Source organism: Bos javanicus, chromosome 12 (genome assembly GCF_032452875.1).
Source record: "Bos javanicus breed banteng chromosome 12, ARS-OSU_banteng_1.0, whole genome shotgun sequence".
NCBI lineage: Eukaryota > Metazoa > Chordata > Mammalia > Artiodactyla > Bovidae > Bos > Bos javanicus.
The window spans coordinates 48,622,917-48,645,778 of NC_083879.1; the positions used below are offsets into that span (position 1 = coordinate 48,622,917).

At 40.9% G+C, this 22,862-nt stretch overlaps 1 protein-coding gene across 17 annotated transcripts in view; it reads right to left on the minus strand.

The window, feature by feature from the left end:
- Positions 1-22,862, minus strand: part of KLF12 (KLF transcription factor 12) — a 536,618-nt gene that overhangs the window by 72,773 nt on the left and 440,983 nt on the right. For all 17 annotated transcript variants that reach the window (XM_061435084.1, XM_061435083.1, XM_061435090.1 and 14 more), the window contains one exon: positions 15,590-15,652. In XM_061435084.1, the coding sequence (XP_061291068.1) occupies positions 15,590-15,652 (63 nt within the window). The remainder of the gene's footprint in view (positions 1-15,589; positions 15,653-22,862) is intronic.

The window sequence follows — 22,862 nt, forward strand, 5'->3', positions numbered from 1 at the left end:
AGAGCATGAAGTCCTTTCCTATAAAATCTCTTCCATTTATTTTCATATAATCTCTGTGAAAACACAGGCAAGTGCAGGCTACACAATCTTGTCTCAGATCAGATAATTAAGAGAATGACAGAAGAGGTCCCCAATCTCTAAAACTTAGGTCAGTATTCTATGATTATCCTTCAAACATTTTGTTGAGTATAATAACTATAAGCACAGAAAGGGTAGAGATGATAAAACTCATGTCTAAAGATTTTTCTAACATAAAAAATTCTTGTTGCCCTCTGAATCTGTGCTTTTTTACTTTGTGGAAAATACTGAATAAGAATGGAAAACAGCCATGAAAAAGTGGAGGAGAAACCATCAAAGTCAGGAGATGAAGTTCTGATCCCAGCTCAAATTCACTGTGCAAACCTGAACAATAGCCTTTAAACACTTGGCATCTCAGTTTTCCTACAATGTAAGACAAGGGTGTTGAGATTATTCATTTCATTGATGAATACTCCCTGGGTCTGCTGTCCCATGTGCTATATGAGAAGTCAGGAAATGACTGGTTTGCCATCTGCAGATGGAAAGGTGGGAAGACCATCACTCACAGGCAAACCAACGAGGACACTAAATCGTGATGAGGACAGTAACGCCGTTCATATAGTGGCATTGGATCAGGAAGAAGCAGCAGATGGGATGGGGGTACTGGAGGAAAGACTTCCCAAAGAAGAGAATTCTTAATCTGAGCCCTTCAGAATTAGCTTCTGTGGTGACCAACGTGTTCTGGAAAACATGAATTCTGTGTAGCTGGAATGCAGGGTCCATGGAGGATGTGAAACATTTAGGGAAAGCAAGGTGGAAAAGCAGGAAACGTCTTTTAGCAAAGGATCTCATGAACTGCATTGAGGGCTTTGAATGTCAAGACAGAGAGGAGAAATCCCATTTGTATTTGACAAACATCGCTGCAGGCAAGGTGGAGAATGGATCTGCAGGGTGAGGAGAAAGAATCAGAATCCAAAGAGACCCTTAGGGGCTTAAATCTTTAAGCAAGAGATGGGATAAAGAAGAGTTAACATCATCAAGAAATATTTAGGAGGAAGAACACTAGACTGGGTGATCAAATGGATTGGTTCACAGAGTTGATGTTATTGTGAGGTTTCTGGCTTGTGTAGGTGGAGAACAGGAAGAAAAGTGGGCTTGGAGGATCTGAACAAATGGATTCTTTTCCAGTACCTTTTCATGGGAAGAAAGACGTCAGGGTGCTTGGAGTTTGGGGGAAAAGATGCCTTTGTGTGTTAAGATCAATTTATTTGGTTGAGGTTGGTGTCTCACCAAGCAGCTCTGGGCTGGACACATACTGGGGCAGGCAGCATCATTTTATGGTGGTGCATGCTACAGATGCATATGTGGGGCAAAGAAAGTGACTGAAATTCACACTTCAGTTTCCATGTGCCCTGAGGATACGTGCTGGCTGTGTGAAGTGCACTGTGATATGAATAGTTTCTGTCTGATTTACCTGTGGGTATCTGTGGTTCCACCACTGTACATTAGAGCCGCCAGTGGAGAGTCTGAAAAACTTATCTTCAGATTTTCTTGGTCTCAAAAACTTCTCTCTCATCATCAGATATAGACACACCCACCCCTGTCACCCTGTTTATTTAACTTATATGCAGAGTACATCATGAGAAATGCTGGACTGGAAGAAACACAAACTGGAATCAAGATTGCCGGGAGAAATATCAATAACCTCAGATATGCAGATGGCACCACCCTTATGGCAGAAAGTGAAGAGGAACTCAAAAGCCTCTTGATGAAAGTGAAAGTGGAGAGTGAAAAAGTTGGCTTAAAGCTCAACATTCAGAAAAAGAAGATCATGGCATCCGGTCCCACCACTTCATGGGAAATAGATGGAGAAACAGTGGAAACAGTGTCAGACTTTATTTTTCTGGGCTCCAAATCACTGCAGATGTTGACTGCAGCCATGAAATTAAAAGACACTTACTCCTTGGAACGAAAGTTATGACCAACCTAGATAGCATATTGAAAAGCAGAGACATTACTTTGCCAAAAAAGGTTTGTCTAGTCAAGGCTATGGTTTTTCCTGTGGTCATGGATGGATGTGAGAGTTGGACTGTGAAGAAGGCTGAGCGCTGAAGAATTGAGGCTTTTGAACTGTGGTGTTGGAGAAGACTCTTGAGAGTCCCTTGGACTGCAAGGAGATGCAACCAGTCCATTCTGAAGGAGATCAGCCCTGGGATTTCTTTGGAAGGAATGATGCGAAAGCTGAAACTCCAGTACTTTGGCCACCTGATGCGAAGAGTTGACTCGTTGGGAAAGACTCTGATGCTGGGAGGGACTGGGGGCAGGAGGAGAAGGGGACGACAGAGGATGAGATGGCTGGATGGCATCACTGACTCGATGGGCGTGAGTCTGAGTGAACTCCGGGAGTTGGTGATGGACAGGGAGGCCTGGCGTGCTGCGATTTATGGGGTCACAAAGAGTCGGACACGACTGAGCGACTGATCTGATCTGATCTGATCTGAAGTATCAATTATATTTTGATGATGCTGCCTGCAATGCAGGAGACCTGGGTTTGATCCCTGGGTTGGAAAGGTCCCCTGGAGAAGGGCAAGGCTACCCACTCCAATATTCTGGCCTAGAGAATTCCATGGACTGTATAGGCCACGGGTTCGCAAAGAGTCAGACACAACTGAGTGACTTTCACTCACTCACTCGGACATGACCGAGCGACTTTCACTCAATCACCCACTCACTCACAATGTGCATATCAATAGACATAACCTCTCTCTACCCTTGTCTTGTTTCAACCACCCCTCACACACTTTTTTAAGTTCCCTGAATTTTCCAAATGTGTCCTCATCCCAGGGCCCTGGTGTGAGTTGTCTCGAGCACCTGGACGGTTTCTCCCATACACTCACACAGTTGACTCCTTTTCATGCATCTCCTAGCTTATGTGTCTCCTTCTTTCAAGAGGTGTTTTTTCTGACCAAGCCCCTGGAGTCAGGATACCCTTTCCAGGCATCCCCAACATTACCCCTGGCTACACTTTCATCTGAGCACTTCTCACCTCCAGACACTTGCTAGTTATCTGTCCTCCTCTACTCCAGGAGGGCAGAGGCCCGTTTGTCTTATTAAATAGTGTCCCCAGAGTGCAGCAAAGTGGCCAGATCATTGCATGTGCCATAACTTCACCAAACGAGGGAACAAATGAATGAAAATGAGTATTCTAGAAAAGTGATGATCCTATCGAGTAAAAAATAACAAAAGCCCACAAAACTTCCGGAATATCAAAAGTGACCAGGTGTGCAAGTGACATAGAAGGTAAACACTTAAGATAGTGGTTTAGTTGCTCAGTCATGTCTGGCTGTAGCCCACTAGGCTCCTCTGTCCATTCCTCCCAGGCAAGAGTACTGGAGTGGGCTGCCATTTCCCTCTCCAGGGGATCTTCCTGGCCCAGGGATTGGACATGCATCCCCTGTGTTGCAGGCAGTCTTCTGCATTGCAGGTGGATTTATTACCAACTGAGCCAGCAGGGAAGCCTGAAAAAACAGAAATGGCAAGCCAGGCCCACAAAACAGGTAGACAGAAAAGAGCTTCGGCAAAAGCATCCTAGGGCAGCAGTAGGATTTAGAAAACAAGAGAAACAGAGGGACACTCTGACTGTGAGCCCCACTTTCTAAAAGGCCTTGGTGATGTCTTCTGGTATTTTTTTTTAAGTCTCCCCCCACTTCCTTTCTGTGAAAACCAGCGTCATAATCATCTACAGCATTCAGTCAAGTCTCCCATTCAGCAGAAGAAAGAGGGGCCAAAGTGTAAATTCACACAAATATTGTCTTCATATTTTCTCCCCTTTCCATGCCAGTGAGATCTGCTCTAGTGCTCTGGGAGGCACCCTCCACATAGGCTCTTATGTGAAGAGCGCCCCTTGGGGTTGTGCAACACGGCCATCCCAGAAAGAGAATCACCAGGCAAAAGTGGCAGAAAAATTGGCACCAGTCATGGCTGTCTGGACTTCCTTAGGAGGGAGGATTTTCCGTTAAAAATGTCCCAACAAGACAAAAAAATGTCAGTGCTATCGACAGCCAGTTCCTGAAAACAAAAGCAAAAACCGGCTACAGGGCAGATTCTTGAGGCTGGGCTGTACTGGGTTCTAGGTTTGGTGCAACCCAAGGGAGTCTCAGGACCCCTCACTCTCAATGGTATTCCCAGGATTCTCTGCTGCCATCAAAAGTTCTCCCTCCTACCTGTGTCTTCTTGAGACTCAGGAGACCGTCAGCCGCACAATTCACTGAGCATGCAACCTTTGAGGAGCTCCTGAGGTCATATTTGAAATACGTGGCATGGATTATGAAAAAGACATTCTCTATTAGCCAGGCTAATAAGGAATCCTCCAAATAATTGAGACCACATGGGCATTACAGAGGACTTCCAATGACTTTCAAAGACTTTACAGACATTTTCATGATCAATTACAAGACTCTTGTTCACAAAAGCCTACCAGAGTCAGCAAAATCTCATAGGACATACTGGCTCACTACCAACAGGGAAGAGGAGAGAATGAGTCTAGTCCCTCTTAGAGGAGAGAGTGAGTCAACCAGAAGCATTTTTAGTTTTATGATGATTCCACCTCCACGACTCCTTTCCGGATCACCCCAGGAGCCCAGCACACCCACCATTTACCAACGTCTACCTCTAGGTGGCAGCAACTTCCTTCTGTTCTCAACACCCTCGCCTTTGGCCTTTTGTTTCCTAGTCACTATAATTCCATCCTCCCTTCTCTTTCTCAAATAAACACTTCACAGCCTGTAAAGTTTGGGGAAGATTACTGTAAGCCACTTGCACTGTAAGAAACCAGTCTATTCTTTCCGTTAAGCGACAGGGTTCTTCAAAGAGTCTGAAATAATTCAGGTCTAAAGTGAAAGATAATAGAAAGTTATTTTCTTTCTTCCTCCAGAACTATCAACTATATGCTCTAAGGAAAGCAATGTTTCTTTTTCTTTACAGTCCTCTAAGGAAAAAGGCAAAGAGTAGAAGAGTGGGAAAACAGATGGAACTGGAGAGATTTCTATTTTATAAGAACATTAATTTACTCCTATGGGTAATTTAAATCATTGCTTTCTAAAAGATCTAACCCAACATGTCCATGTAGGAGGCTGGAAGGGAATATTTACTACTCACAGAGTTGGTAACATACATAATGTGGAGGTGGTGGTGGTTGTCAGCTGCTAAGTCGTGTCTGATCCTTTGCAACCCCACGGTCTGTAGCCCGCCAACCTCCTCTGTCCATGGAATTTCCCAGGCAAGAACACTAGAGTGGGTTGCCATTTTCTTCTCCAGGGAATCTTCCTGATTCAGGGTTCAAACCCGCATCTCCTGCATTGGCAGGTAGATTCTTTACCACTGAGCCACCTAGAAAGCCCAGGGGTGCTACCCTTCTATTAATTTGGCCTTGGTAGAAACAGAAGTAAATTGGCTACATCTGTAACCAGGAAAGCTATCATTTCTGCTTGGATGTAACACCTGCCCTTCTTGGAGTATGTATTTATCTAATGCATCTAACCACAGTCCTACCTAAGCACACTCACCTGCTCAGAGTTCTAAATTATTAAAGTTAGGAAGGACCCAGGACAGTCAAAGTACTGGGTTGGCAAAAATGTTTGAGTTTTTTCCAAAAGATGTTACAGTCTTTCTGGCCAACCCAATACCTTATCACTTCGTTTGGGGTTATAATAACTGCTAGGTGTATCAAAAAAATCCTGCAGGCAGTAGAAAAAGATTCCTTTTATGTACAGCTGGCCTTTAGCTATGGGTTAATACCTAGGGTTTATAAAGCACTTTCAAGGTGATACTATGATGAGTATTATCTCTGTTGCACTCTTCCCAAGACCAAATTTGAATAGTTTAGGTCAGAAATCATTCATTCATTCAATAGAAACACTGAGGTGAAGGACGCAGAAAGTCTGATTTAGTGTAAGTGACAAATTTATACTAGAACCTAAGCCTGCAGACTTCAAGCTTTATTCATTTCCTAGGAAGCTCCTCTGGAGAAGGCAATGGCAACCCACTCCAGTGTTCTTGCCTGGAGAATCCCAGGGACGGGGAGCCCGGTGGGCTGCCATCTATGGGGTCACACAGTCGGACAAGACTGACGCGACTCAGCAGCAGCAGCAGCAGCAGAAAGTGCCTTTATCTTTTCACAATAGCTAAGTGTGCTTGGTTTTAAAATTTTTGAAATATACCATTCAAAGTAGAATTTATGTAAAGTTTAAAAATAAAAAACCAAAAAACTCAACATTCAAAAAATGAAGATCATGGCATCCTGTCCCATCACTTCATGGCAAATACACGAGGGACTGAGCTACTGAACAGCAACAATAAATAAGTGTAAAAATTGAAAAAAAAAAAAAAGTAGGGTTTCTAGAAAAATGGATGGCTTGAGGAGATTAGGATAAAGCTAGTGAGTTTTCAGAATGAATTCTATTAATACTTTGGCTAAACACTTCTTATGCTTTGAACATGTAAGAGTAAGGCCTGGGAGAACCCATTTATTTTTATTACTAAATTTTACTTACTAATCGTAGGACTGCCTTCGTCATCCAAAATATAGGAAAAGACTAACTCCAAGGAATAATGTTGAAGTTTTCTGGCCTGGAGAATTCCATTAAGTGTATAGTCCATGGGATGGCAAAGAATTGGACACAATTGAGTGACTTTCACTTTTCATCAACTGCCTTTAGTGGTAGCTTCTAGCTCACTGGTAACATGGCAAGTGGATGGTGCTGGTTTAAGAGGTAGCATGTTCCCCATCACTGTGTGGTACCAGCACCTCCTCTTCCTTTGGGAAATCCCTCATCGTGCGTGGTTTTAATGGGATTGATAACCAAGATACCCTACCCTCATCTAGGTCAAAGGCTGGGCACCTGCGTCAGGTTGGGCTGGGATGATTGGACTCGGGCATCCTCAACTGTGATCCAGGAGCTGGGGCTGTCTCGTTCCAAGATTGCACCTTCTTAATCAACCTGCTTCCAGGTCCTGCTCTGCTCCCTGGGTTTCCCAAGGACCAACTCCTCACTTTTTCCTTTGACTCCATAACGCACCTCACGTCCTTCAACGAAATTACCTTTCAAGTACATTAGACAGACTCAGTTGGTTTCCGTTACTTCCAACCAAAGAACCTCACCCGCTAAAGGAGACTGAACTGAATGAAAACTGAGACAGAGGTAATGGCTACAGACCACGGATTCCAGCAGGGTCCTCAGCTCTTCAGCTACCAACTGAGGGCTTATGTGAAGCAGCTGTGACTAAAACCTGTGTGATGCTGTTGCGCTCAGATGCTCAATCGTGTTGGACTCTTTGTGACCCCATGGACTGTCCCCCGCCCAGCTCCTCTGTCCATGGGATTTCCCAGGCAAGAATGCTGGAGCCGGCTGCCATTTCCTTCTCCAGGGGATCTTCCCCACCCAGGGGTGGAACTTGCTTCTTCTGCATTGGCAGCTGGATTCTTTACCACTAGTGCCACCTGGGGAGCCTACGTGTGATATTGGTTGGCTGTAATTGGTGGGCAAATAGGTCACACACTATCTATTGCTATCTTAAAACTGATGAAATATATTCATTATGAGGATACTGGTCGTTCCTTAGGTAATCTGGTACTCTACTTAGAAATGTAATAAATGGCCAATTTGAAGGAAAGCACTAAGAAACTTTATGAAAATCTAGCAGTCAACTGATAAAAGTTATAGTAAGATGATATCTTATTTGATTTTTAAATGGCTAGTTCACTGTCCATGTGTACATAGAGAAATCTCCATGGCTAGAAAGATGATACTGAAAATATGACTGGCAGAGGAAAATCAAAACAAACCCACTTGGTACCCCAAGCATTCCCACAAGGGAACCCCCTTAAGATTTATGATTTGAGCAATATTCCCAGCATATTCAAGAACACATTAGGATTTCTGATTGGGTCCTAACATTAAGTTGTTATTCTTTCAAATATATATTTAGAAGTCAGGTTTGACTAGCTAATCCTTTAGCCCAAATGTATCCACTGAAAAATTTGTGGAAAACTAAGAAAGACTGTGGCTCCTGTGGATAGATATAAAATAAGACCTTCCATCATTTTGGACTTCCCTTGTGGCTCAGACGGTAAGGAATCTGCCTGCAATGCAGGAGATTTGGGTTCAATCCCAGGGGTTGGGAAGATCCCCTGGAGAAGGAAATGGCAACCCACTCCAGTATTCTTGCCTGGAGAATTCCGTGCACAGAGAAGCCTGGAGGGCTACAGTCCATGGGATTGCAAAGAGTAGGACATGACTGAGCTACTAACAAATGTAACACTCTCATCGTTTTAATGTCTTACATTAATTATCAGAGAACTTGTAATTCTACTATCAAAGAACTTGTAATTCTACTATCAAAGATGTATCTTTTTTTCATATTGGGACAGTTTTTTTACCTGCATTATTCATTTGTTGCTTAGTCGCTAAGTCGTGTCTGACTCTTGGCAACCCCAGGAACTGTAGCCCTCCAGGCTCCTCTGTCCATGGGATTTCCCAGGCAAGAATACTGGAGTGGATTACCATTTCCTTCTCCAGGGGATCTTCCTGACCCAGGGATTGAACTTGGGTATCCTGCATTGCAGGCAGATTGTTTACCATCTGAGCCACCAGGGAAGTCTTATTCATTAATGACTCCCCAACCCTCTTATCCTGCCTGTTTCATTACAACATGACCGTTATTTTAAAGGTCTACATCTGAAAAGTTTAACAGGGACGGGACTGTGATAGAGAATAATGCCCACTGTACACCTGAAAACTGTACAAAGCTGTAGTTTTAGTAGCTTTCCCAGATTCAATCACGATTCCTGATTATACCTTTAAGCTAAGAAACAACAACTATATGAAAACTATGCTACAAGTCCCAGAATTACAAACAAGTCATTTTCTTGCTTCTTTTCTTCTGCTTACTATGGATTTAATTTGCTCTCCTCTTTCTGGTGTCCTAAGGTAAAAGCTTAATGTAACTGATTCTAGATCCTTCCTCTTTTATAAAATATGCATTCAATGCAATAGATTTACTCCTAAGCTCTACTTTATATGCTTCCTACAAAATTTGATAACCTGTGTTTTCACTTTCATTTACATCTGACCTTTAAACAAACAACATGGGTTTGAAATGTGTGGGTCAACTTATATGGGGATTTTTTTCGATAAGTATGTACTATAGTACTACAAAACCTGAGGTTGACTGGAACCATACGTAAGGAACCATGGAAATGCAGGCCCGACTATAAAGTTATCCATAGACTTTCAACTACACGAGGTCTGTCAGTGCCAATAACCCCACTTGTTCAAGGGTCAACTGTAGTTAAAAGTATTTTTAAATTTCTCTTGAAATTTCTTTGACCTGTGCATTATATAGAAGTATGTTGTAATGTCTCTGTGTATTTTTAGATTTTTCTAAAGTCCTTTTGAATACTGAACGAATATGGGACCATATTAAAATGAGTTAATACAAGGACTTCCATGGTGATCCGGTGGCTAAGACTCCGCCTTCCCAACGCAGACGGCCTGGGTGTGATCCCTGGTTAGGAAACGAGATCCTACAGGCAGCAAGTAAGGCCCGGTGCAGACAAATAAAATTTTACAATATATATAAGATAAAATAAAACTAGTTAATACAGTAGAGATGCTTTAAGACACAATAGTACCACACATAGCTCCAGGGCTAAGATGCCAGGAAGAACAGAGGGTATACTGACAGGCCGAGTAATATGGTTCTGAGCAGCTGGTTGGTAAAAACAAATTATGAATGGACTTTTAATAGAGAAACAACTCAAAAGTGGTGACCTTTTAGCTCAGCAGAATCTTATAGCCTTAATTCTCCCATAATTAAAAAATGACCTGCTTTAATTTTTTTCCCAAATCATCTTTATTGTGGTTGAAGGAATACTAGATACAAAAATCAGCTGATATTAACAGGTATGTGAAACATTTTTATCATGACTGTTCTTGCTGCAGTTCTGGGTAACAGAGAATTAAAGAAAATTAGACCAATGATCATTAAGGGAAATCTCAAACACAGCACACAAGTTTAAAGTATACATAATGGTCACCAAGCTAAATTTGAGGAGCTGGTGGAAGTCATGGAGGAATTTACTAGCTGACACTGGATTATAACATAAGAAAAGAAAGGAATTTGAAGGGATTTTCAATGTAGCATCACTGTGGAAGCTTCTTTGCATTGTAATTCAGTGTACAGAGAACTTGCAAACTGCTTTATGGTTATATAAACTGCCGCGCATTTTCTGAATCTGTTATCAAACACTGGAAAGAACATGCTTCCAAACTAAATCTAAAGGCAACCTGCTGTTACTTATTTGCCAACACGTATGGATTAAAAAAAAAAAAAATGAAGACCAGGCAGGCATTCTGGGAACTGGAATCTTTACATATTAAAATTGAGACACAGTATCATAATTTTTGCCCTGTAAGTCAAGAAGCAGTGAAATGCTCTGGTAATTAAAGTAACATAGTCAATATTATCTATAAATAATGAGCATGCAAAGATCTGCAAGATGATGAGTAAACATTTTGGCAGGGATCAACTGCCACAGATTGGAAGGGAAAGCCATGTCTTTATCAGGCCTTTCTTCTTTCTCTCCCCCATCACATCAAGCTCATGGGAATTTCCCAGACAAAAGCCTTCTGCTTAGCTTGTAATGAATTAAACATCCATCTGACTTAATCTTTAGCATTTCTCTTGCTCTGCCCACAGGTAACTAACTGCCACGGAGCAGAAAGATGGCTGGACAGGAGTGTAGAGAACTGGGCTTATGCCTGCATCTGACAAGGAACACATTTCTGTCCTTGGATCTCCATCTCTGTGTCTGAAAAAGTGAGAAGTTGAATTGAACTTGATGACGTTTACAGTTCAAGCGGCTTCCCTGGTGGCTCCAAGGTAAAGAATCTGTCTGCCAATGCAGGAGATGTGGGTTCGATCCCTGGGTCAAGAAGATCCCCTGGAGAAGGAAATGGCAACCCACTCCAGTATTCTTTAATGGGAAATCCAATGGACAGAGGAGCCTGCAGGGCTACAGTCCATGGGGTCCCAAAGAGTCGAACATGACTGAGTGCCAAAAACAACAACAAAAATGACAGTTCCTTTTCAGCCCCACAACTGATAACTACTGCATTCAGAAATGTCCTGTCCCCCCAACACCCTTTGAAGAGCTAGTTCTATCTCAGCTTTCTCAAAGGTTTCCAGTAGCAACCACTTGAGTGCCTTCCTCTATTAAGGCAAAAAGTTTAAACAAGAAGCAATGTTCTTATTTTTATGACCAAAATCCATATTAGTTACACTGTTCAGAAAGATTCAATGAAGTCATGTCTAACGTTTGCAACTATATGCATATAAACATTTAAGTTCACTGTAGCACAGCATATCCAACCATAAAACATCAAAGTGTGAAAAGGCTCTTCCTGCCCTTCCCTAAATTGGTGACACAGAACTTTTTCACTTCCAAATGTGAAATGTGATCCACACCCAGAATGTGTCATAATTGGCATGGATATGCTATTAAAACTAGAGCTTCTTTTGCAGACAGCTACATAACATCTCAGGCATGTTGGTAAGAAAGGAATCATAATTGAGACTGGTGGTGACAGTATCCGGATCGTTAGAGAAAATTAATCCTATTTTACTAATGGCAATTCCTATTAACAATGCCTGATTTTGCCATCATAATATAAATAGTCTAGAGTCTCTACTATGTGACACATAACTCTGCACAAAACAGCCCCACGCAAATGTTTTGGGTACAGAGCATAACCATGACTACGCCGTCATCAAACAACCATATACACCCAAGTCTTTGAAAACTTTTGGATTGGGGCTGGATGGAAGGAAAAATACATAAAGAGAAGAAAAAATAAAAAGCAAAAAATGAGGATTTTGGAATCCTCCCACTGAGACTGGCAAGTTTGGAGCCTTAAATCAACTTCAATGTTCATTTCAGAGATATTCCCCAACAAGCCCCGCCCTGTCCTGGTCCAACCTACACATTCACACCAAACACGTTTGTACATTTCAGACTCTAGAATAGCTCTGGGGATAAACGTGCTGAAAGATGACTTGGAAACAGCCACTCTTTGTGAGTTTGGTATCAGAATACGATAGTTTCAAGCAAAAAGACCTGTGAAGAAGAAAAGTCTACCTATAGATTCAACCCTCTAAGAAGATTTACCCCGTTTCCCCTCATTTGCCCCACAAGGAGCAAACTATTTTTGCCCCTGTCATTATCATATGCAAGAAAAAAAATAGCATTGCAAGAAAAAAATAGCAAATGCTCTAGTTGTCAGACAAAGGAATGCATGAAACAAGAGCTGTGACACATGACACAGTGAATGAAATTCATATGCTGAACCTCAAACACTTCATCAATCCTCAGATCAACAAATATTACTACAGTGGAATGGCAGAGAGGGGAGAGTCATTCTGATGGGCAGAGTTTATGTCTGGTCTGGATTGCTACCGCTGATTAATTGAATATTAAATGAGTTGTCCGATGACCTCATGTTTTTTATTAGGGTGCTAATATATCTTGCAAGAAGTTCTTACTGCCATTCCTTAATCCCTGAAAGTTAGCAGATACCTCTAACAGACATCTGTCACCAGACCCCTTTACATCCTCGTGCTTTCAGCTCCTTCCTGGTTACGTACATTTTTTAGCTATATTTTCTTTCCATCCAGCAGGTCTGTTTGTCTTGAACAGACATTTTTTTTCCACACATTTCTTCAGCTCCAGAGGAATTCCAGCCACAGGAATGAGGCCAGGGGATGGACACTGCCTCTCATATTAACATATGCGTAGAAAAACACTACTTATAATGTTAAGCCATCTTTAGTCAATAATAAGCATTGGTTTGAGACCTCAACCACAGCCACTGACATTTACAATCTACCAATTGTCATGCATTCCCTAGGCATAACTTACAGGTTCAAGTTTTTTCATCTTTTACTGAGATTTAATTGTTTATATGATGAACAATATTTTTTAACTGATTGGAGCACTTGCTGACTTCACCCAACACCACTTATATATAGTACTTGTGGATATAACTCAAGCCAGAACCAAGTTAGTGTTGAATTTGGTATCTAATTCTGTAAATTATCCCGAAACTTCTGTTTTGGAAAGAGCAACTATCGCTTTCATATCCATGGCTAGCAAGAGTATTTAAAACTTTTAGATCTTCAGAGAGAATATTTCACAAAGAAATAGCAACAGTTCATCACTTAAGTAGATGTAGATGTTATATGATTCATTGAGCTTCTTCCTAGCTTTCCTATATGATTTATTTCCATATAACAGTTTCATGATATTTACATAAGAAAAATTCAAGGTAGTTTTTGCAACAGGATTTGTAACTAAACTCACAACCAAATAAGTTAGAAATGTCTCCAGGTCTTTGTATCTGTGTTTCAATCAATAAATAAAGCACTTTGTCAGGACTCTGTTTTTTCTACTAATTTTGAGCCTTTACTCGAAAACCTTCTTGGCAATCAGTTTTCTGATAATCCTTTTCCGTCTTTATATTTTTTCCCCTTCCATACTGTCCATTCCCAAACTAGTCTTAAATAAAGTTGATAATTATTCTCCTCTGGATGTTGTACTATGAACGTATATCTTAGAGCATTATCCACATTTTATTATGTTATTTGTATTATATAATATTGTACATTATATATATGTGACATCACACTCACACACACACATCCTTCAAGACAGTAAGCCCCATAAAGACAGAAACCATGTTTTATTTATCTTTCTAACCTAGTGCTTGGGAGTATAAATAAATGTTGTTGAATAAATACAAGTTGAATTTTCTCAAGGCTAGTATTAAAGATCCTTTTTGTTTTTCATGGATTACTTCTCTGCAGATAAAACTGGTTTAAACTTACTAACCAAATTATGTGCTATGAATTATGTAAGAACAAGTTATTGTTACTCTAATACTCCAGGAAAAGCAAAGAAAAGAAAATGTGTTATGGACTCAGTGGTGCACATTTAGCCACTGAAATGTAAGCTGCAGAAACTGGGCCTCTCTCCTGACAACATGGCACTCTACCCATTAGCTTACGTCACTCACTTTGAGTGTCTCACAATCTCTATCTGTAGTGAAGTTTCTTCAGTATGATGTGCTTTGGACTAAAAAGTAAGAGCAATTCCATGCAGTCAACAAAGAACCTGGTTTATCCCGTTCCTTTTATGTAATGGCCATCAGCGTTATTATCCTCTCAGCTTTCCAGGTTTGACAGGAACAATACGCTTTAGTGATTGTGAAAAATAGTGATTGTGAGGGATGCCCCAGCTTTTACACAGTGTGTAAGCAAATGGCTGCTTCCTCTGTATTCCATTTCCCCCTCTGTGAAAAACCAAAGCATAATATTTAACAACAAGATCAAGCTATTGTGAGGGTTAATTAGATTTAATGGGGGAAGGGAGGGGAGCTGATTAGGCACTATTCAAATTCAAAGAATCATTATTTTGTGTCTAAAAATAATCCTCATTTAGGAGTAAAATTAATTTGGAAGCTCAATCTTTGGTAATCATCTTCCCATACTTAAAAAAAAGTCATGGTTTTTAATCAAAATCCCACTCTAACCACAATTCAATCAAGTAAAAAATGGAGACCTGTGAATTTCCATTCACCTTTGTAGTAAGACAGTACACGATTCAATTCTTTTTCTTTTCTTTTCCCTCCCTCCCTTCCTTCCTTCACTTCTTCTTTTTTTGAAGATATACTATGTGGGGAAAGGTTAATTTTGGAGAATGAAGTAATGTAAACAAATATGGATTTTATTAATAAAAATATATTGAGTTTTGTTTGTTTTATATGAAATATTTGTGAAACAGTTTAAGTTTCCTCTTTAAAGAATCAGTAGTCAGGACTTCTTTGGCGATCCAGTGGTTAACACTCTGTGCTTTCACCAGAGGGGACAAAGGCCCACATGGCCAAAAAAAAAAAAAAATTAGTAATCAATATTCTGTGGTTAAAATAACTTTTCAGGTTATTTCTGGTAAGTTTCATCTCTATTTTTGTTCAAGTGAAAGATCTTCATATTCCCCAAATTAAAAAACAGATGCCTGGATATTTAAGGCTAAGGCTAGAAAAAGGGCATCTAAATAGTAATCATCAAATTTAATGTAACAGATTAATTTATTATGAAAATTTTCATGAGAAATAGAAGTTGGTACCTGAGAAAAATCTGAGTTGTCTAAATCTTACTAAAAAACATAGTGTCTTCGAAAAATGGGACACATTCTTTAAAAACTTAACAGTTGATAATCCTGGGAAATATGCCATATCTATTTGGAAAAAAATGTTGCACTCAGTATTTGGTGAATGAAGACTTTTGGCTGGAAAGGAACTCTATTCATGTTTGTTTAGAATTTTCCAAAGGAAAGGGAAATAATGTAGCTCAGGCAGTAGAAATATATTCTCTACAGAGAACCAGGAATAATTGACACAGTCCTATTAAAAATTCCCATAGAACTTATAAATTCTCATCATTTTGACTGTATACTCACCAAGCAAACTTCTGATTATTCATTCGATTTCCCCGGACCCTTGATACTGGGGACGGATGTACCCTGTAGTAGGTAGATGAGAATAATCCAGTCATTAAAAAAGCATTTTCCTGATTACAAGTGAACAAAAAGTGATCTGGCTTATAAATGATCTCTTTCAGATTAGCTTAATGTAGAATGGCCCACAACTAAGCACCTCTTAGTAAATGAATGCAGTTCAATTCCTATGCCTACAGACCTGCAGTCTCTTTCCTTTTACACCACTTTTAACATAACAAGCATTTGTCACAATGTTCCCTGTGAAGCTCCTGCAAAGCAGGACCAGTTTTAATAAGTTGATTCATTCATTCAGTCCAACAAAAAGTTACTGTTGCTAACCTAATCCCTGCCAGGTTTAGGAGTGCATAAAAATAAGGTAAGGTCTAAGGCTGACCCTCAACAAGCCCTTTCTGCTACCTGTTCCCACAAGAAGGACACAAAGAGACAGTCTAAAAGTGCACATTCCCTCAGTCAACTTCTAGATTTAAAGCCCTAAAGTAACATAGCAAAGGAGATCGGCATACACCCTCCCCAAATATGTTACTTTGGCATAATGATTATTTTGATTGAAGGCAGCCACAAACACAAACACGGGAAGAGCTCTCTACCTTTCCTCTGTAAGGAAATTTTAATTTGAAAAGGTCTTCCATCTAACAATTCCCCTATCAGGAAAAGGAGTACAACATACAACTCATTCCTAGAAATGGTATTGAGATGAGCTGGCATAAACAACCCTTATTTACCATGAGTTTCCACCAACGCCCCCCCATACACTTCCTCGCTACCTCCCTAAAATGCAGCCCCCTAGACGCCCCCTTGTCTTTTGACAAAGCAATACTCCACAATTTTTTTGCCTTTGTTAAAGTGGTACGTAAGTCCCAAATTCTAACCACCCCTTTGAATTACTCACCACTGAGTATTCCTGCAAACATGAATGCATGTTTTATGTGTAAATAAGCTGTTCTTGCCTCTAGCTAACCTACCTATTGTCAGTTTAATCTGCACACCTTCAGACACTAAACTTGAGAAGTCAGAGGAAAAGATTAACCCCCATCCCTTATACTACTGTGCTGTACTAAGTCATTTCAAGTCAGGTCTGACTCTTCGCAACCCAAAAGACTGCAGCCTGCCAGACTGCACTTTGCACTCAGAAGGTTTATTTCTTCCAACATTCCTCCTCTGTCCATGGAATTTTCCAGGTAAAAATACTGGAGTGGGGTGCTGGCCCCTTATAGTAACTTCATCCAAATGCCCCGGCACAGAATCTGTGGGAAGAAGGATGGGTGAGTAGTTATCTTTAGGTGAAAGGTCTTCTACATGCGATGCTCTCTAGCCAGGCTTTGAAGGAGGCCATGTCAATTCAAATCTTTAGCTAAATAATGGGGAAAAGACAGTAAAGACCACATTGTTGTACAAGCTCCTTGGGTTGGAGTCATCCACTGGAAATGCTTGAAATTTCTAGGTACTGCTGATGTCTTCCAAGCAGGAGTTAGCTACTGAACCTCCATGAACCTCCACCTCTTTGTGGGTCACCTACTGGCAGCACAATTTGCTCCACTTCCTGCTTTCTTCTCTCTTTACCAGGTACTTGTGAGATCTAGGCAGTGCTTAGGCTTGTGCTATCTTTACCCTTTAGATCTCAGTCATTACTCTTATTCACAAGACAAGTAAACCGGGATTTTAAATAGGTCTTAAAGTCCAGTTAGAATCAAGAGCCCCAAGGTTCATTAGAATCCCCGTTCTCCACAGTGGCTCAGTAAGTGAGAATCATTTCAAAACAGACAAAACAGTTCTAGCCCTTCTGAAGGGCCAAATCCAGTCTTTCTGTAAATCCAGAGCCAGACTGCACTTTGCACTCAGAAGGCTTATTTCTTCCAACATCCCTTATTAACATTCTTTTCCTCACAGCCCTTCTCAATGGCTGCTGCAGCTGAGCTGCTCAGCGCAGATTTCCTGCTCCATGTGGGGGAGGGGATGTTAATTATGCAGAAAGATGGAGAGCGGCCAGACAGCCCCTCTGGTGAACTGTCTCATTCAAGTACGGACCACTTCCTGCTGTTTTGCAGCTACAAGGATCACCTGTTGGTCTTGGCATTCGGCCAACCTGGGGCCTAGCGGAAATGACAGACTCAGCTAGAAATGAAAGCCAGTTCATATTCCAGTACCCCAAATTGGGGACACAGTGAACAAACACGCAATAAAAATGCACAAGAGTTACACACAAGGTAACAAGGCTCTTTTTTCCCCTGCTCTCTTTTTTTCTTTCAGTCTGTCTGCTTGAAATACAATCATGAAAATGCAAGAGCTGTGAGCCAAAAAATGTCTGTCCAGTTAAAGTCCCCTGACCTAGGGGAAAATGAAGGAAATCCTCTTGAGCCTTGCCTACATTCCCCCTGGGGTGTCAGAATCCTACTGCCTGAATACAGTTTTAACAAGTAATAGCCCAAATACCAGAGAAGGCACTGGCAACCCACTCCAGTACTCTTGCCTGGAGAGACTCCCAGGGACGGGGGAGCCTGGTGGGCTGCTGTCTATGGGGTCGCACAGAGTCGGACACGACTGATGTGACTTAGCAGCAGCAGCCCAAATACACACACGTTCTTTAATTCACTCTGCATCCTTTAAATGTTTACTGCATATTGATTACTCCTTAACCTTACTTTTAGTCATCATGATAATTCTACGAGGTGAAGTTTGATAGTATAGAAATATTCTCTCACTAATGCGTCTCATTGCATGTATCAGTGGGAAAAAAAATGGGTCTGTTTAACCTATAGCTGGGCTTCCCAGTTGAGGCAGTGGTAAAGAATCTGCTTGCCAATACAGGAGACACAGGGGACTGTGGTTTGATCCCTGGGTTGGGAAGATTCCCTGCAGTAGGAAATGGCAACCTGTTCCAGTATTCCTGCCTGGAGAATCCCATGGACAGAGAAGCCTGGTGGGCTACAGTCCATGGGGTTGCAAAGAGTCAGACATGACTGAGCAGCCGAGCACACACACGCAACTTACAGTACAATATTCTCTAGGTAACTGTATCTTTTAGCAAAACTCTATTGACCCACAGATCAACACTATAAGCAGTTAATTTTTATAACTGTTTAACCTCTTCAAATAATTCCTGATTTTGTGTGATCAAATCATTATAAAGCTTTTTACATCAAAATGGTAAAATAAGAAATGTTTTTTCCCTTCCCAAAGTGAGTAAACTGATAACTCGGAGCTTACTTTATTTGAGGAAAGTAGACCATAAATTTGCATTTCAGCTACTTGCCAAATTTCATTTCTTCAAAGAAATACGCTGTATTTCTGTGTGCTCTGTCTTTAAGTGGTGACACTTCTTACCATCGCCTACCTTCTTTCCACATATAGCAGCCAGGCAGGTAACAAAGTCAAAATCCCAGTAGGAGAAACCACCGTCTAATCTGCATGTCATGCATTATTCATGACCTCCTGATTCCTGCACCTGCATCTAGGCAGGAAGCTTGCAGGGCATGTTCATTACTCTTCTCTTAGCCTCACACAGGCTCCATTACTGCTAAGCCACTTTGTTCTCTAAGTGAGGGTTTCAGGCCTTAGTACTAACCACTGGATAGGGAAAGAAAAAAAAAAAAAATCACCAGGCTGCAGGAAAGGGCAAGGTTCGCTGTTGTATAACATGCATTTAATCCTACAACGTGCTCTTCTAAGACTGACAGTTTATGTCAGATGGAAATGCTCCTATTTGGTGATTTACATTACACAAAAAAGGAAGCTATAACATTAAGGCCATGTACACCAACTGTTGTATTTATATACACTTACTCATCTGAGGCAGACAGCATGTTTATAATTTTACCCAACACAAGGCTTAATTTAGCTTTCTTGCTAAGCATGTGAGAACTTCTTAGATACCTTCTTACACAAATCCGTCTTCCTTCTTTGGGTATAAGCACTGAAAGACCTGACCCTCAAATCTTCTATTGTAATGACTAACATTCATAGTTAATCAAGACAATGTGATCGCTCCTGTTTTTCAATATTTTGCTGAACCTACCTGAATGGCTGGTGGCTGGCAGCGGGGTGTGAAACCCTGATCCCCAAGGCAGAAAAGCTGTGACAACTTAAATCCACTCTTAAGGCCCCCAGTGGAATTGAAATGAAGTGCTAGAGACAGCAAACTATGTAAGTGCCTGGGATTGAATTCCAACTCCACCATTCACCAAAGGCGTTATCTTAGGGTAAGGTACTTAACCTGTCTGCCTTTCTGTCTTCTCATCTGCACCAGTGGAGGCAGTAATACTGGCCACCTTCTAGCTTTGTGAGATTTAAGTCGTTAATAATGTTAAAGTGTTCAGAACAGTGCTAACTACCCAGGAAGCAGTCCATACATGTTAGCTATTATCACTAGTAGTGCTGAGACTGAATTGGAAAAGATATGAAGATAAAACTGGAATATCCAGTTAATTCCACAGGACTGAGTTAAATGTGCTCTACAAGCCCACAGTCTTGATTACAACGTTTATACCACTTCCCTCAAGGCAAGGAAATAAAGAGAAATAAACACCTATAGAGTAACATGAACCAAATATTGTGGTTTCTAAGGTACGGCTTCCTCTTTGGTATCTTATTTTGTCTGTTCTTTATGGACAGTAGCCCACTAGGCTCCTCTGTCCATGGGATTCTCCAGGCAAGAATACTGAAGTGGGTTGCCATGCTCTCCTCCAGGGGATCTTCCTGACTCAGGGATCAAACCCATATCTCTCTCACATCTCCTACACTGGCAGGCGGGTTCTTTACCACTAACTGGGAAGTCCTATTAGAAGACAAATCTTCTGTAGTTTTAAGTCAGTAATCATAGCATACAAAGTCACTCTCACTTACTAAGCCCTTACGAGGTGCAGACCATGCTAAGTATTTACTTTAGTCACATTATCTTACTTTCTCCTCATCATTAATATCCACATTTCACCTTTGAGAAAATAAAAAGGTTTAGAAGAGTTAGTAACTTGCCAGAGTTGCAGGGGAAAAAAAACAAAATCAGATCTTGGACACAGGTGTGAATGACCTGTCTTCCTCCAGATTATCATTCAATTCTTGTGAGCGCACAGATATTCCCTCCCCTCTACCCCCGAGGCTGCAATAAAGTGAATTAGCACCAGGGGCCTTAATGAACCTCAGCATTTATTTAAGCCCAACTGAACATTCTACAGTATAAGTAGATGGTCTTCCTGGGACTCATCAGAAATAGCATCACAGTCATATACTTTGTTCTCCCTTTAACTCTTTGTGAAAATTTCTTATAAGTGTTGCCATTTAAATATATAATGAACAACACATGAGTTCAGCTGATCTTACTCACAGCATCAACTGTCTCGCTATTCACACTGTCTGCACTGTTCCCTGAACCCAGGGTAGGCAATTTGTGAGCTAAGAGGCTGGAAGCAGACACGAGCAGCCATAATGAACTGAAGATACATCTATTCTCTCCTGGCTGACGCAGTAGCCGTAACACAACCATAACGGAGCCATAACATAGCTTCATATAACATAACCATGATGTTGCTTCAGTGGAGCCCCTATGCAGCAGCAGCCAGGGCTTTCATGATGAAGCTTATACCAGCACACCACACAAAACAGTCCGTGACCAAGCAAGTATCTCGTGATGTGCATGCACAGTGGTGTAAGTGATCTCAGCTGTTACACAACCCTGCAAAGTCACTGTCTACAGAACATGGGGTGAGAGAGCTTGACTGGCGCCTTCTTGATCACATCCCCACAATGTGTCAGCTGGAGATGGTAAAAGGAATCCACTTCCTCACTTCCCATTGTCCTGAGAATCCAATCCCATTCAGCTTGTGACCACAGGTGTCTGATGAAACCATCTTTGTATGGTCATCAATGGCCTCCATGTTTTCAGATCTAATGGGTCAGTCTCAGTTCTTGTGTTCTCAAACTCTCCATAGTGACTCACCTAACTGATTACTCCATCCTTGACCCTACTCAGCATCAGTGACATTTTTCCAGTCTTCTTCCTCCTCTTCTTTTTTTTCCCTTTGCCTGAGCCTCTTCCTCCCATTCTTCTGAACTCTAAATGTCAGCATTGTCTGGGGATCATTTTCTCATGATTTTTCTACACACTGTTTCAACTCACTCCCTAGATGAAGGAGTCTCCAAAATAGCCCCCTCATACCCTTAATCATCTCATCCATCTTTAGGCCGTAGTTACCATCCATACAACAATATCTCCAGGATTTCGATCTCTAGTACTGTCCCCAAAGCAGTGCCAGGCAGGATTTTGAATCCCAACCAACTTCACCCTTTAAAAAAATATATTCCTTTCCATATCTTCCCAGGCTCGAAAATAGCAGCTTCATTAACCCAGTTGCAGTCCTGAAATAGTACTTGAGTCATTCATGCTCTCATGCCCTATATGTTAGAGAGGCTACTTAATCCTGAGAAAAATCAGAAGAAATTATTTCAGAGACCCAAAAAATATTTATTGTGGGAACTGCTTATCTAGTAAGATTAGAGATTTTCATTACAAGATCCAGAGAAAGTGTTATAGACACATATTTTCTCTTCTTAAATTCACTTTTGTCCTTTTTTAAACTTTTAAATTTTATATTAGACTATAGATGATTAACAATGTTGCCACAGTTTCAGCTGCACAGCACTTTTCTCCTGTTACGTAATTCAGAGCCTGTACTTTTTTCCATAAATTGATGCAATTATTTGAAAAAATACACACTTTAACAACTCAGTTTGCTACATCTGTGGAAGAAAAGATTAATTTAGAAATAACTCTACAATTATTTGTAAGTACAGAATTTTCCTATGTAGAATCACAGGAAAAATCATTTTAAAAGTAATTCTTGATATTCTGTTTATTTACACAAAGTTATAATGAATACAAGTTCTCATGATTGTTCAGGTTACTCTGGATGATTTCATCATAATATATTACACACACACACACACACACACACACAACTTTTGACCAAATAAAAGCATGAGCATGACTCCAGTATTTAAAATACGTAGGCCCTTTCTGTTCTTAGTTTTCATCAAGTCAATGATAAGATGACCATTAGGAATGTCATATATTGTCTAAAAGTTCTTTTTCCCCTCGTTATACTTAACTCTCTCTCTATGCAGAGCTACTGATGTTATTTTTAGAAGTGAAAGTGAAAGTCGCTCAGTTGTGTCTGACTCTTTGTGACCCCACGGACTATACAGTCCATGGGATTCTCCAGGC